Source organism: Chrysochloris asiatica, unplaced genomic scaffold (assembly GCF_000296735.1).
Source record: "Chrysochloris asiatica unplaced genomic scaffold, ChrAsi1.0 scaffold00266, whole genome shotgun sequence".
Taxonomy (NCBI): Eukaryota; Metazoa; Chordata; class Mammalia; order Afrosoricida; family Chrysochloridae; genus Chrysochloris; species Chrysochloris asiatica.
The window spans coordinates 1,113,855-1,127,962 of NW_006408784.1; the positions used below are offsets into that span (position 1 = coordinate 1,113,855).

General features: G+C 50.7%; 1 protein-coding gene across 2 annotated transcripts in view; it reads left to right on the plus strand.

The window, feature by feature from the left end:
* The window catches only part of SEZ6 (seizure related 6 homolog (mouse)), a 54,090-nt gene that overhangs the window by 37,345 nt on the left and 2,637 nt on the right, over nucleotides 1-14,108 (plus strand). For both annotated transcript variants that reach the window (XM_006874190.1, XM_006874191.1), the window contains exons 4-10: nucleotides 4,905-5,100; nucleotides 8,779-8,964; nucleotides 11,748-11,916; nucleotides 12,025-12,191; nucleotides 12,933-13,127; nucleotides 13,361-13,499; nucleotides 13,597-13,793. In XM_006874190.1, coding sequence (XP_006874252.1) covers nucleotides 4,905-5,100; nucleotides 8,779-8,964; nucleotides 11,748-11,916; nucleotides 12,025-12,191; nucleotides 12,933-13,127; nucleotides 13,361-13,499; nucleotides 13,597-13,793 — 1,249 coding nt within the window. The remainder of the gene's footprint in view (nucleotides 1-4,904; nucleotides 5,101-8,778; nucleotides 8,965-11,747; nucleotides 11,917-12,024; nucleotides 12,192-12,932; nucleotides 13,128-13,360; nucleotides 13,500-13,596; nucleotides 13,794-14,108) is intronic.

Below are 14,108 nucleotides of genomic sequence, written 5' to 3' on the forward strand. Positions count from 1 at the left end.
TAGGATTAGATGAGGCCCATTTTGTCCCCTAAATGGAAAGAGAACAGTTGCTCCTCTTCTGATACCTGTGCTGAGCCCTTTACAGACAAGATCTAACTTAATTCTTATAACCCTGTGAGCTAGGCATGAATTCCCATTTAACAGACACAACTAACCTCAAACTTGCCTGAGAACACTCAGCCAGTCAATGATGGAGCTGGAACTTGATCTGAGGACTGAAGAGCCCATGTTCCTCCCCAGCATGGGGGCATAGAACAAGTCCAGAGAGGGAGTGCTAGGCAGGGGCAGGTATCTCTCTGGGTTCCACCCCAGCCCCCTTTCCTCAGTCCTGCCCTGTCTGACCCAACCCATAGGAAGCCCACCTGGAATTCTCTCCACCCTGGGGAGGAGGCTGGAGCACTGTGCATGAAGGCAGGGTATTCAGAGCCCTGGTGTTGCTTTGGACTTACTTTATGACCCAAGGGTCATCTCTTCCTAATTACAAAGTTCCTTTATCTATAAAGTGGAGCTAGACACAGCCTGTCCTATTTCCTTATCAAGGTGATGAGATCTGAGAAGATTATGGATATGAAAGAGCTGTGGAAACTGTAAAGGGCCTTGTAGGGGAAATTGTGCCTTTGCTGTTGGCATGAGGGACTATGTGCCTGCAAGTGGGTCTATGTCAGAGCCTACTTGGGTGGTAGTAGTTGTGGTAGTGGTGTGACCAAGAGTCTAATGTGGAGAAGGGTGGGGTTCAGAGACTAGGAGTGGGAGTGGGGTCTCACACCAGTGATCCTTGAGATCACTCACAGAGCTGTATTTGAGCAAATGTCTACAAAGAATGGTTATATCGTATCTTCCCACCTATGGGTCACAGCATTAGGGTATGTGGCTGGAAACCTGACTGGCAGTTTCCATGGGGATCGACCAGGCCAGGCAAGACTGATGTCTGGAGGTTGGCGGAGGACAACCTGAGTCTTTCATACCTTCCACCCAAGAAATAGCCAGCCTCCAAACTGGCTCTATTTCCCTCTTTGACATGACCTCAAAGGCTGCTACAGTGTTAGAAAGCACAGGGTCCTGTGGGAATTGTCCTCAGCTCCCTCTGCTTCTGTCTTCCCCTACCTGCTCCCCTCCCCCAGTCCCTGTCATTGACTAGGGGTGTGGGCAGACAGCCTTCATGAGCAGAGCTGACATTTAAATCTGTCTCCTAAGCTCTTCACATGCCTGCAAATTGCATCAAGACTTCCTCACCCCCTTGTCCGACACTGGGCCCTGTCTGGCCCCTGTCAGGCCAGCCCTCAAACAAGTGACAAATTACATTCCAGCCACAGTGGCAAGCACACAAGTGGGTGCTTGAAACCCAGGGGACCAGAGCAACCCAGATCGCTCCTAACTGAGAAAAGGGTGCCTTCTACATGGAAGCCCCCAGAATTCTTACCCCACCCCACCCCATGCTCTCATCTCCACCTTCCCCACCAGACTGGAGGGGGCCAGATCTCCCCCCAGAGACCTCAGATCCCAGTTTCCCTGGCTTCTGAGGGAAAGATGACTTATAAGAACTCAAGACATAAAGCTAAGATCTACCTTCTTGTTAAGCCCAGGGGCCTGGGAATAAAGTCGGCTTCCTCATAAAGCTGGGAGGGGAAGTAAGCTGACTTTGCCTCCTGTCAGGCAAGACTGCTCTTTAATACCAATGTGGCCTTTGACAAGTTCCTTAGCCTCTCTGAGCCTCTGTTTATTTATAGGGATTTTACCACCTTCCTTATCAAACTCTGTGGTTGTTGTTGGTGGTGCCTGTAAAGTCTATTTCAATTCATAGCAACCTCAGGTAACAGGGGTAGGGCTGCCCCATTCAGTTTCCTAGGCTGTAATCTTTACAGAAGCAGATAGCCAGGTCTTTTTTCCTGCAGAACTGCTGGATGGGTTAAAATCACCAACCTTTTGGACAGCAGCCGAGTTCTGAAGCATTGTGCCTCCAGGCCTCCTTATAATACTGAGATGAGGATGAAATAACAGACATAAAGCACCTAGAACAAGACCTGTGAGTAGCAATCATTGCTGCTACTGCTGCTGCTCTCCGGTCCCAGGCAGCAGTGGGGTCAGAGCAGGAAGCTAGAAGTCAAGAGTATGGCAGCAAGGAAGAATATACATACTAAGTTAATGTCTAGTCCTCCGCCTTTGCCTTCTACACTTCCCTGCAGAGAAGGGCCTCCCTCCCAGCTCCTCACAGCCCCCTTTCTAGGCACTCTCCATCCCCACCTGCTCCATGCACTCTTTTGAGCCTTCAGCTCCTCCAGCTTCCCTCTGAAAGATTCCTGCCGTACATTCAGTGCCACTTAAGGCAGAATTATATGCTGCCTGGCATCTCTCGATAATGACAGATTCCACGTGTGTGAGTCTTGTTTTCCCAACTCTAGAATCACAGAATCTCCAAGTCTGAAGGGACCTCATCCAGCCTCCGCCTGTAGCAGGAATTCCCTGAGGAATGTCCCCAGCAGATGGTCAGGCAGCCTCCACCAAATCATGCCATGCAGGGACGAACTCCTTGAGAGAAGAGGCGCTTCTGCCCTCAGCACCCGGCCTTGAGCCTTCTCTTTGTCCCTGAAGACCTACTAGGTCCCTTCCTCCCAGGCAAGAGAGAGGACCCCTCCCTGCTAGCTGGCCCCTCTGGAGTCTGGTGAAAGGCTGTCTCCTGGGACCTGGCTGGGCCCCGCTCACAGAACACAGATATGGGCTATTCATTCTTTCTATACATCTTTATTGAGACTGGCCAGGAAAGAGAGTGTCATGACCCAAAATGTCACCCCAGACTTGCATAGAAATAAGTAAAGGACAGGTGCCTGAAGCAGAGGGACTGCCTGGACTGATGTGGGAGGCAGAGGATGGTGGACCGGTCTTCAGGCCCTTAACCCCTGAACCAGCCTTCTGGGCTGCTCCATTCCATAAAACAAGGATCACACAGAAACAGACTCAGTCCGGATGGGAAGTGGCAATGTGACCTGGTAGAAGGAGCACTAGACTGGAAACCCAAGATCTAAAACCTCATCCTAACCATGTTATCTTGGACAAGTTTGCTGGCTATCTGAACTTCCATTTCTTCATCTTATAAAATGGCTTGGAATAGGTTCTTGCTACTTAAAATGTGTCCCCGGGGCCAGCAGCAGCAGCAACATCCTTTAGGAACTTGTTGGAAATGCAGAATCACAGTCCCCACCACAGATCTACTAAATCAATCATGATCTGCATTCTAACAAGATCCCTGGGTGATTCAGAAGCACTGATCCTAAATGATATTCAAGGTTCCTACAAGATAGTTGGAGTCCTGATGTGGCACTGTGGGTTAACATGCTAGACTACAAGGTTGGTTTGAACCACAAGGTCGGCCGTTCAAGCTCACCAGCCATTCCTTGGAAACCCTATACAGGGTTGCTGTGAGTCAGAACTAAATTGATGGCACTTAACAACAACAACCACAAGACATTTAACCACTGGGATTGGATAAGTGGTACCCAGTGAGTGAGTTACCAAATGCTTCCCAATCTTACCTTCTAAATCTCTCTTCATCTCACCTTCATCCCTTTATCTTTTTTTCTGATGGCCCACCTCTACCCATTGTGTCTCACCTGGAGAGAGCTCTCTAACCATCCCTATCTCACTTCTCCCATCCCCAACTCATCCCACAGGCCCTGACTACCTCTGGTTAGATCATGTCTCTTTCCCACCCAAACCTGCTGGTGACTTCAGATTGCCCAGAGGACAAATCCAAATCTCCCAGTATGATCCAATGGCTTTACCTGCCTCACTTACCTGCACTGCAACCACAAACCACCTCCCATTGCTACCCCTCCTTATCCCTTTCCTGGGGAAGCTGGCCATCCCCACCATCCTTTGCCTTCCAGGCCACTCCAGAAAGTCCCTCTGCTTCAGACTCTCCACATCTGTCCTCTACCTACTTCTCTATGAAATCCCATGACACTCTCTTCCCTGGCCGGTTTCCAATTGGCTGCAGTGACAGCTCGAGGGAGGAGAGCTAAGAGGTCATAAGAAGAGAGAACAGCAGTGTGACTGTCATGTGAAGGGGTGTGGAATAAAGTTGAGCAACTCACAGGAGCCAGGAGGGCCAGGAGGGAGTTTGGATTAGATCCAACAAGTTCTAGGGACTCAATGGGGAGCCACTGGAGGATTTGAATGAGGAAATCACATGATCAGCAAGGTTTAGGACTACAGTTCACAGGGTAGTGATGTTGGGGGTGATGGGTAGAACCCTATATGAAGGCCATCAGGGAGCTGCTGAGGCCCCTTATTGGGGACCTGGAGAGGTGGCAGTGGGGCTGATTTGGGGTCCAATTAGCAGGATTGATTAGATATGGGATGTGAGGGAGGGGGCAAGATGCCAGTTTCTGACTTGGTACTTGGTAGATGATGAAGTCATTCCCTGATAAGGGTGGTTTAGTGTGAGGCAGACTGGATATCTGAAGCCCCTTCACACCGGGTGCAAAGACATCCAATTGGATGTCCAAGGGCAGCTGGGCAGCTGGGTCCAATGATTAAGACTTCACATTGCTGGCCAGACCCTCAGACCCCATCTAGTTCAACACACCTACTCTAGCCCCACTTCATGGATGAGAAAACTGAGTCCAGGGAGGGGAAGCAGCTGATGTACTAGAAAGGCTTTGGAGACAGACTTGCTTATAAATGCCACTTCTGCTAATATCTGTGTGACCTTGGGTAATTTGCATATTGAGCCCTAACTCACGGAGTTGTGGGAAGATCATCTGAGCTGTTCCACTACTGAAGTGCCTAGTTCGGGTCCTGGGGGCTCTGAAAGCAGCAAGGTTGGCCATACCAAGGGTCTGTAGAAATCTGAGAGGAGCAGGAAGAAACCTGACCACTTTGCTTTGCTCTCTCTACTGCACCGGCAGGTCCTGAACATCAGCCTCCTGGAGGGAGAGACAGTAACTGTGGAGGGCCTAGGGGGGCCGGACCCACTGCCTCTGGCCAATCAGTCTTTCCTGCTGCGGGGCCAAGTCATCCGCAGCCCCACCCACCAAGCAGCCCTGAGGTTCCAAAGTCTCCCACCACCTGCTGGGCCCGGTACCTTCTATTTCCACTACCAAGGTAGGTCTGGGAAGTTAAGTCAGGACTGGCTGCCCTCCTAGGGCACTCTAACACTACTACACCATGGGGGAAAACTTAGAGGGGCTAGTAACATACAGCCCAGTGAAGCTCCATATAGCTAGAGGTGGGTAGACACAACAGGCAATAACAATAGAAGCCCTCCTTACAAATGCCAGGGGTCAAGATCAAAGGGGTTTGACAAAGCCTTAAGAAGTCCTTAGCTGCCAGCTTGGCCTTCGTGTACTGTCTTGCCCACTCTGGACCTGGCCCATACTCACAGATTCAAGAGAAGGGCAGATCTGGGTTTGCATATCACTCTATTGGCTCCTGACCAGGGTCAGACAGGTCATTGACCTCTCTGACCCTCCTTTTCTTCCACTGTAAACTGAGAGCAGAATTCCTATCCCGCAAAGTCACAGTGAGTGTTCAAGAAAACGGTGCACATCCAGTGCTTAGCACATGCCCCATCAAGGAAACTAGTATTATTAAACAGCGGTCAGAAAGGGGAAGGGTGAGACTGCTTCTCTCCCCTTAGCACCCCCACCTCCCATCCCTCACCTCCTTCACAAAGTCATCTCCATCCCTGGCTCCTTCCACACAGCAGTGGCAGGTTAACCCAGCTCCGACTGAGGGCACTAATGGGGAAATAATTGGTGTGTACAATTATGGGATTGTCTTGCATTGTCATGGACCACTACCGCAGCCCTGAAGGGGGCCACAGCCAGAAGGACAGGCACTCCTCTGGGGATCCTAAATGTTTGAAACCACACCTAAGGAGTAGTCACCCGCTTCTGATCTCCCTACCCAAGTGGGGAGCAGCAGTCCTAGCTTTGGCAGCCGAGAGTGGTGGGCAGGGGCTGGGCAGAAGCCAAGGGCCAGCTGAGGCAAGGGTGAGCATCTAGGCTTCCCGGCTGGCCTCCCTAATGGCTCATCAATCCTCCCTAGTGGCGGGCATAATTTCACGCCACGGTAACCTCTCTTGCTGCAAATTCCTTTACACAAAACCCTGGACCTCCTCCTTTTAGGCCTGACAAAGGGTGGCTGACCGGCAGTGAATGGGAAGCTGGGTAAGGGGGAGCCAATTCCAGGGAGGGGCTGGGAGAGCTGGCCCAGTCCTGTCTCTATCTCAGCTCCCAGAAGCCCTCCCTCCTCGGCCCAGTTTTTGTCAATGATCAGCTCTTTCCTTAATGAGTGTAATTCCCCTAATTATAGGCTGTAATTAGCCCTGATCCTGGAGATGGGAACAGGAGGCGCATATACCCACATGCATCTCCATGGGCTACAGAAAAAGGGTCCCAAGGGGTCAGGGACTTTGTACCCACACACCCCTGCCAGGGTAATTTTGGAGGTCACACATGGACCCCACAAGAACTCATCTGCAGGTCCAACCAAGTTCCAACTCCTCTCGTACAGTCTCAGGAAGGGTGGGGAGGCAGAGGGCCCAGACAGACATCCTCCTCCACACATTCTGAGCCCTCCTGGCACTGGACTTGGCCCCAGAAACAGACGCCAGTGAGAAAAATAACTCAACAGATTGCAGTGGTGTAGGCTCCCCGGGAACAGTCGTCATGGTAACAGGAAGAAGCTTACCCAGGAAAGTGGCACTTCACCCATTATAGAGACTGGGGCTTCTCATCTGCCCCAGCCTCCTGCCTCTCAGCCCATCCTGGCCCAATTCCCTCACCTATGAAATGAGGTTCCTCCCTTCCCAGAGATGTGATGAGAACTCAAGGGAAAAATATAACTACAAGTGTTGAGCATGACATCTGGGCCTTGCCTAGATGCCCCCCATTCCCTACCCCTGCTTCACATCACTTAACCTCTCACCCCCTCCCATTCTGAGTTCAGTGTCCCACATCCTCTGCCTCATCCCATCCTGGGTTGGGGTCCCTCCTCAGGCCATTGTGAGTGGCTGTCCTGAACAACATCCCTGGCTGTTCCCTCTCAGCCTTCTCTGACTCCTAAAATAGGTTTCCATGACACCTGTAGAAGCAGATGTGAGGGAGGGAAAGCAAGAGGGCTCTAGATCCAAAAGTTTCAAGTGCCCTGGTCTACCACTTCCTTGCTGTGTGATGAGGGAAAATCTCTCAGTCTGTCTCCGGACTTGAGCTTTCCTGATCTAAAAATGGCTTAATAACCCTTACCTCACCATTCTTTCTCCCAAACATGTTGCAGACTTCAAATTAGAGTGTAAAGGCATTTTAGAAGCTGGAAGGTACATTATTAATCAAGATTATATATAAGAACAGCAGGCTGATATGTTAGGTATTTCGTTCTGTGCCAGGCACTACATCTACAAAAGGGCTTCAAAAAGTTCATGGACAAATTCCATCATCTTTTAGTTCCATTTCTCCACAAACTTTTAAAGCCCCCTCATTTAACCTCCACAACATTGAATGCAATACTCTAAATGGGTGGACAAACAAGGAAACAGAGGCACAGAGATGTTAGGTAACTTGCCCAAGGTGGCACAGCAAACCCAGGCAGTCTGATTCCAAAGCCGGCCTCCTAAGCACTATCTGCCAATCACAATTGGCCTTTCATTAGTCACTCTCTCAAGAATCCTGTGAGACTGGGAAAAATAGGGGTCATTCCCCATTTCACAGACATAGTGATTAAATCTAGGAGGGGTAAAAATCAAAACTGAAAATCACAAAACTCAAGTGTCTGAACCTTGGTCTGCCCAAAAGTGACCCCTGTTTCTAGCCACACAAAGGCACATCGAGGCAAGTGGAGCGCCTGCCTGGGCCTCTCTTCCTGTTCCCCTGATGCCCTGGTAGATAAGGTAGTTTCTCTCAGTCCTTCATTATCACTCCATAGGGTTTTTAGAGCATGTAGTTCAACCCTTCCCTTAGCCTGTCTCCTTGCCACTTTTCTTAAGGGCCCCCCTCCAGGCCTTCTTCCCCATCTCTCAGACCAGTAACCTGACTCCATAGGGTTCCAGATTGGGATTTGCCAGGTTGTTCTGTAGGATTTGCTGCCATCACTTGGTCAAACTTGGAATGACAATTTCAAAAGCTACCAGGTTTCCTGGGCAACTTGTTCCTCCCCCCCAACTTCCAAAAAGGCATGCCCTGCACCCCCACGCTTGCCCACATCCTATTTTTAAAAGCCATTTCCATCAAGCGTCTTAGTATTTCTCCATGAATAAAAGAGAGGTTTTTATTGCCTGACTTCAATCTTTCCTGCTGCAATGCACATTTGTCCTCTAGAGGGAAAAAAATGTCAACACTTTACATAGGCTTTTCACTATTTCAAGTTCTTTCTCATCTATAAGTCATTCAATAAATATATCTTGAGTTCCAGGGATACCAAGCTCAATGAAATATAATCCCATTTATTCTCACAATAACCCTGTAGATGGGCTGGCATTTTTTAATTTCCATTCACAGATGAAGAAAGACACAGAAAAGTTAAGTAACCTGCCCAAAGTGTTACAAAGTTTGCACCAGAAACCAAGCCTCCTACCTTCCAGCTCTGTGCTTGCTCCACTCATCAGCCCAGATTCAGCACCTACAGGGGAGGGGACTGGAGTCTTTCTGGAATGCCTGTGCTTCCTCTGATCCTAAAGAGACTTCTTGGCAACAGAAGCTGAGGCTGGCCCTTTTTCCCCAGACTGTGGCCTGTGGCTCAGCCTCCTTCCCCATAACATCTCTCTGTCCCTGTCTCTCTCTCCAGCCTATCTCCTGAGCTGCCACTTTCCCCGACGTCCAGCTTATGGAGATGTGACTGTCACCAGCCTCCACCCAGGAGGTACTGCCCGCTTTCACTGTGCCACAGGCTACCAGCTGAAAGGCACCAGGCTCCTTTCCTGTCTCAATGCCACCCAGCCCTTTTGGGATTCCCAGGAGCCTGTCTGCATTGGTGAGTGTCCTCAGGGGAGAGGGCTTGATACTGAGCAGGGAAGCGAAGAACTGAGAGACAGTTCTTTGTTGCTGGCTGGCACTGTCCCTGAACCTCACTCTCCAAGAGGAGCCATAAAATGATCACATTTCGATGACATTCATCTGAACTGCATTTATCAAGCAGCTACTAAAAGGAGGCACCACAGATATAGAAAAATTTGTTTAAAAAAAGACCCTCAAAAAACCCATAGTTCCAGGAAAGAGGGGAAGAAGGCATCTAGGTAGTCAAATTCCAGAGCAAGAAGTAAGCAGTGCCCTAGAAGGAGAGGAAGCAATCACTCTTAGAAGGCTTCCTGGGAGAGATAACACTGAAGGCTTGCCATTTCAGTGGCGAGAACAATGTGGGCAGTAGCACAGAGTTGAGAGGGGTGTTAGGAACACAGAAGACAGCAGATTTGGCTGAGCCTGAAGCCTATGGAGAGGCTAGGAGGCAGGCCTTGACCATCAGGCCATGATATTGGGGAGTTACTGAGGGTTTTTTAAAGGAGGAGGGAGAAGCTCAGAACTATCTCTCAGGAAAGCAAGCCAGGTAGTTATCTGGGGGTGGGGGCAGAGCCTGGAGGCAAAAGGGTCTGTCCTTGGGAATGGAGAGGTGAGCAGAGGGTCCAGAGACACTGAAAAGGGAACAAAGGACTCCCAGGTTCTGGTCCTGGGTCATCAGGAGGTCTGGGATTGTGGCCAGTAGAAAGGGCTTGTGCGAAGAAGGAAGATGAAGTGTTTGGTTTGGGATATGAGAGGCACTTGAGCTTTTGAACCTTATTTCATTCTATAAGCCCTTCTGGGTACTAGGCACAGTCAGAGATGAATAAGATACAGTCTCTCCAGGAGCTCTCCATCAGGTGGGAAGATTGGCAAGGAACTCAGCAAGGACAATGCAGTACAGAGAATGCTCTGATGGGAGGAACCTGGGGGGTCCTAGAAAGCAAAAGCTGATCCCCAATGAGGGAGAGGGCAAGGGAGCGTTAAAGGGAATATTAGCTAGAGAAAGTGGGGTGGATTCCTGGAACAGCATATGCAAAGGTGTAGAGGCATGGCATGGCAGAGTAAGAACAGAGTGAGCTGAAGCAGACGGCTGAGGGGAGAGGAGGCTGAATTCTGAGGATAATAGGGAGCCGCTGAAGAATTTTAAGCAAAGGATGGAACATGATCCAATTTGAAAGGCAGTTACATTCTGAAACCAAGCAGAAAGGTGACTCTGCCCTCTGCAGAGAAGAAACGTACCCCTCCACCTCCAAGAGCTTTGTTGTTGTTATGTGTTCCAACTCATAGCAAGGGTTTTGAACCACAACCTTGTAGTTAGCAGTCTAGTACTTAGCCTACAGCGCCACACCAGGACTTCCCCAAGAATTTCACTGTGTTAAAATATCCAGTTGCCTTGAGCATTTAGACAAAGGTGCTGTGTATCAGTCAAGCTGGCTAGACTCTCAGAGCCTGCAGGGCCCTGAGCTTTGTGTCCAGGAGAGGGAAGTATGGCTTGGAACCAGTTGTATTCCTTCTGCAGGAGGCCTTTCTCTGACTCCTTAATGGCAAGAGTTTGTCACTCAGCAATCCTCACTGGTGGGGACAGGCAAGCTGCTCAGAAGAGAAAGAAAAGATAGTTCCTGGCACCAGGGAGCAGAGTAGCCATGATCATGGCAATGACTCCTGGATTGTTGTTGTTGTTGTTAAGTGCCGTTGAGTCAGTTCCGATCCACAGTGACCCTATATAGGCTTTCCAAGGAGTAATTGGTGAGCTTGAACCAGAGACCTTGTGGTTCAAACCAACTTTGCAGTCCAGCACATTAGCACACAGTGCCACACTAGGATGCCTGGATACACATTCAAAAAGTGCTTCAAGCCACCAGTCAGCTCAGTAATGTGTGCTAAGGGCACAGATTCTGGGCTGGATGGCATACACGCCAGGTGTTTGTCCTCCCTGATCTAACCATACCTCTATTTTGACAGTCACTCATTTGTTTTACTCAACAAACATCAAAACCAATTATGTTTGGCCTAAAAAGACCTGGTTCCCACCCTAGGGAGTCCTAGTTAAGGGTCATACCCAAGCAAATAACTAGTTTTAGGAGAATGACATGAAGTACAGACAGAGGATATACCCAAGAAGATTAGAGCCAAAGGCTTTAATACTCTCTGCCTGGGGAAATCAGGAAAGGCTGCCTGTAGAAGTTGGTAGAAAGCGGAAGTGATTTACCCAGAACCACCTACAGTCCAGAGACTTGCAGGTGAAGAGCCCTAGGGGTATGAGAGATTCAGAGAGAGAGTTCTGGTGGAAGTGCAGGCTTCCTGGAACAGCAGTCACAGGGATAAAGGGTTGGTGGCACAGTGGGTTAATGCGCCAGACTGCAAAGCCGTTTGACTTTATGGTCGGCGGTTCAAGTTCACCATCTGCTCCTCGGAAACCCTATACAGGGTCGCTATGGGTCAGAACCGAATTGATGGTACAGCACAGCAGCAGCACCCTCTACAGGGAGTCCTGGTGTAGCAGTGTGGGTTAATGCGCCAGACTGCAAAGCCGTTTGAACTACAAGGTCGGTGGTTCAAGCTCACCAGCTGCTCCTCAGAAATCCTATACAGGGTCGCTATGGGTCGGAACAAACTCGACGGCACTTAACAACAACAATAACCCTCTACAGAGGGCACAGAGCTGAGATGGGGAGGGAGAGTTTGTTTGGGCCCAGAACAGTGAGGTTACTTAGGGTCCAGTCAGTGTTCCCACCTAGGATCCTGGTCCTTGTCTTGCAGCTGCCTGCGGTGGGGTGATTCGCAACACCACCATTGGCCGCATTGTCTCTCCGGGCTTCCCGGGCAACTACAGCAACAACCTCACCTGCCATTGGCTGCTTGAGGCTCCTGAGGGCCAGCGGCTGCACCTGCACTTCGAGAAGGTTTCTCTGGCAGAGGATGATGACAGGTGAGGGGTTGTCACAATGGGATGGGAGTATCTGCCTGGGAATATCCCTCTGGAGGGGTCACACCTGGTTCAGGAACCAGTCACCCAGCAGCCACACGCCTGGTCCAGGCTCATCATCCGCAATGGCGACAATGTGGAAGCCCCGCCCGTGTATGATTCCTATGAGGTGGAATACCTGCCCATTGAGGGCCTGACCAGCTCTGACCGACACTTCTTTGTGGAGCTCAGTACCGACAGCAGTGGGGCGGCTGCAGGCATGGCCCTGCGCTATGAGGGTGAGTCTGTGAGGCCTGACCAGGGAGTTGGAGGGGATGGAGTGGGCTAGGGCAGGTGAGAGGATTGGATTCTTGGGTCTCACACCCTCTTCCTCTCTGGCCCTGCCCACCTGGCACTTAGGTCCCATCTCCTTATCCCTCCCCTCTAGTCCAGGTGAATTTCAGAGTTTGAAGAGCAGAGAAGCTCCAATTCTTAGAGGAGATTGTTACAAGAGTTGTTCTAGACCCACACATATATGCATGTGCTCATTCATTCATTCATTCAAAACAAGTATTTATTGTATGCCTACTGCATACCAGGAATCCTTGGGTGGCACAAACAGTTAAGCACTCAGCTGCTAACTAAACGGTTGACAGTTCAAGTTCACCCAGAGATGCCTTGGAAGGAAGGCCTTCTGGTTTATTACAGAAAAACCAGCTACCAGAAACCTTACGAAACAGTTCTACTCTGACACACATGGGGTTGTCATGAGTCAAAATCGGCTCAGTGGCAACTGGACTGGACTGACTGAACTGTGTACTGAGCACAAAAGGAGGCCCTGGCAATACAACAGTGCTGATGGTAGTTTCCTGAGCATCATCCGGATGGAGGCCCAGGGCTGGTTCTGTCCTTGCTCCAAGCCCAGGACATAAATTTACCCATGAATATTTAGGAAGAGAAAGGCCCTGGGGGAGCAAGATGTCTGTTCCCTTTGTTGGCCCCAGCTGAGGCTGAGCTGGACTGGGCCATGTGCTTGACAGCTTTCCAGCAGGGTCATTGCTACCAGCCTTTCGTCAAATATGGCAACTTCAGCAGCAGTGCACCCTCATACCCTGTGGGTACAACTGTGGAGTTCAGCTGTGACCCTGGCTACACCCTGGAGCAGGGCTCCATCATCATCGAATGTGTTGACCCCCATGATCCCCAGTGGAATGAGACAGAGCCGGCCTGTCGAGGTCAGTAGGCACCAGTGGCTGGGCCTGTGGCATCAGGGAGAAGGGTGGGCACCAGAGAGCCAGCCAGGGAACCGGGGAGCACAAAGCCTGCTAACAGGTGTGATTCAGCTTCTCCAGAGGGAGTGGGTTCTCAGCAATGGGCAAGAACTCCTGTGGGCAGGTGGCAGCCCCAGGACATGGCACTGGGGGGAACGCGGAGGGGACGCGCCTCCCGGGCCTCCCCTGCCTTCCAGCCGTGTGCAGCGGGGAGATCACAGACTCGGCCGGCGTGGTGCTCTCCCCCAATTGGCCTGAGCCCTATGGCCGTGGGCAGGACTGCATCTGGGGTGTGCATGTGGAGGAGGACAAGCGTATTATGCTGGACATCCGTGTGTGAGTGCCCACTGGCCAGTTAAGCCCGCCCTCCTGTCCAACCCACCCTGTAGTCCCCTGGCCTGGCTGGCCCTGCCCTGATAGTCTCCCTCTACAGGCTGCGCATTGGCCCTGGTGACGTGCTTACCTTCTACGATGGGGATGACCTGACAGCCCGGGTTTTGGGCCAGTACTCGGGGCCCCGTGGCCATTTCAAGCTCTTTACCTCTATGGCTGATGTCACCATCCAATTCCAGTCAGACCCCGGGGCTTCAGTGCTGGGTTACCAGCAAGGCTTCGTCGTCCACTTCTTCGGTGAGCTTGCCCCTGGCCTGCTCTGCTATTTGGGGAGAAGGGGTACCTGAGAGCAGACCCTGACCCCGTCCGTACCAGGAACAGGCAGCAAAGAGCCTGAGTGCTCCCATCTGAGAAAGGAATGCTGGAAATACTTTAGGTGTCACCTGAAAGAGGCTGGCCCTGCTCTCCATCTTTCCTGAGGTCCTGCTAAGAGAAAAAGAGCTTTCTGCTGCAGCAAGAAGGACTTGATTAGACAGCAGGAAGAACTTCATAATAAAAATAGGTTTCTAGGGGTTTCTAACAATCTTGAATAGAAGTGACATTTCCCTCTGT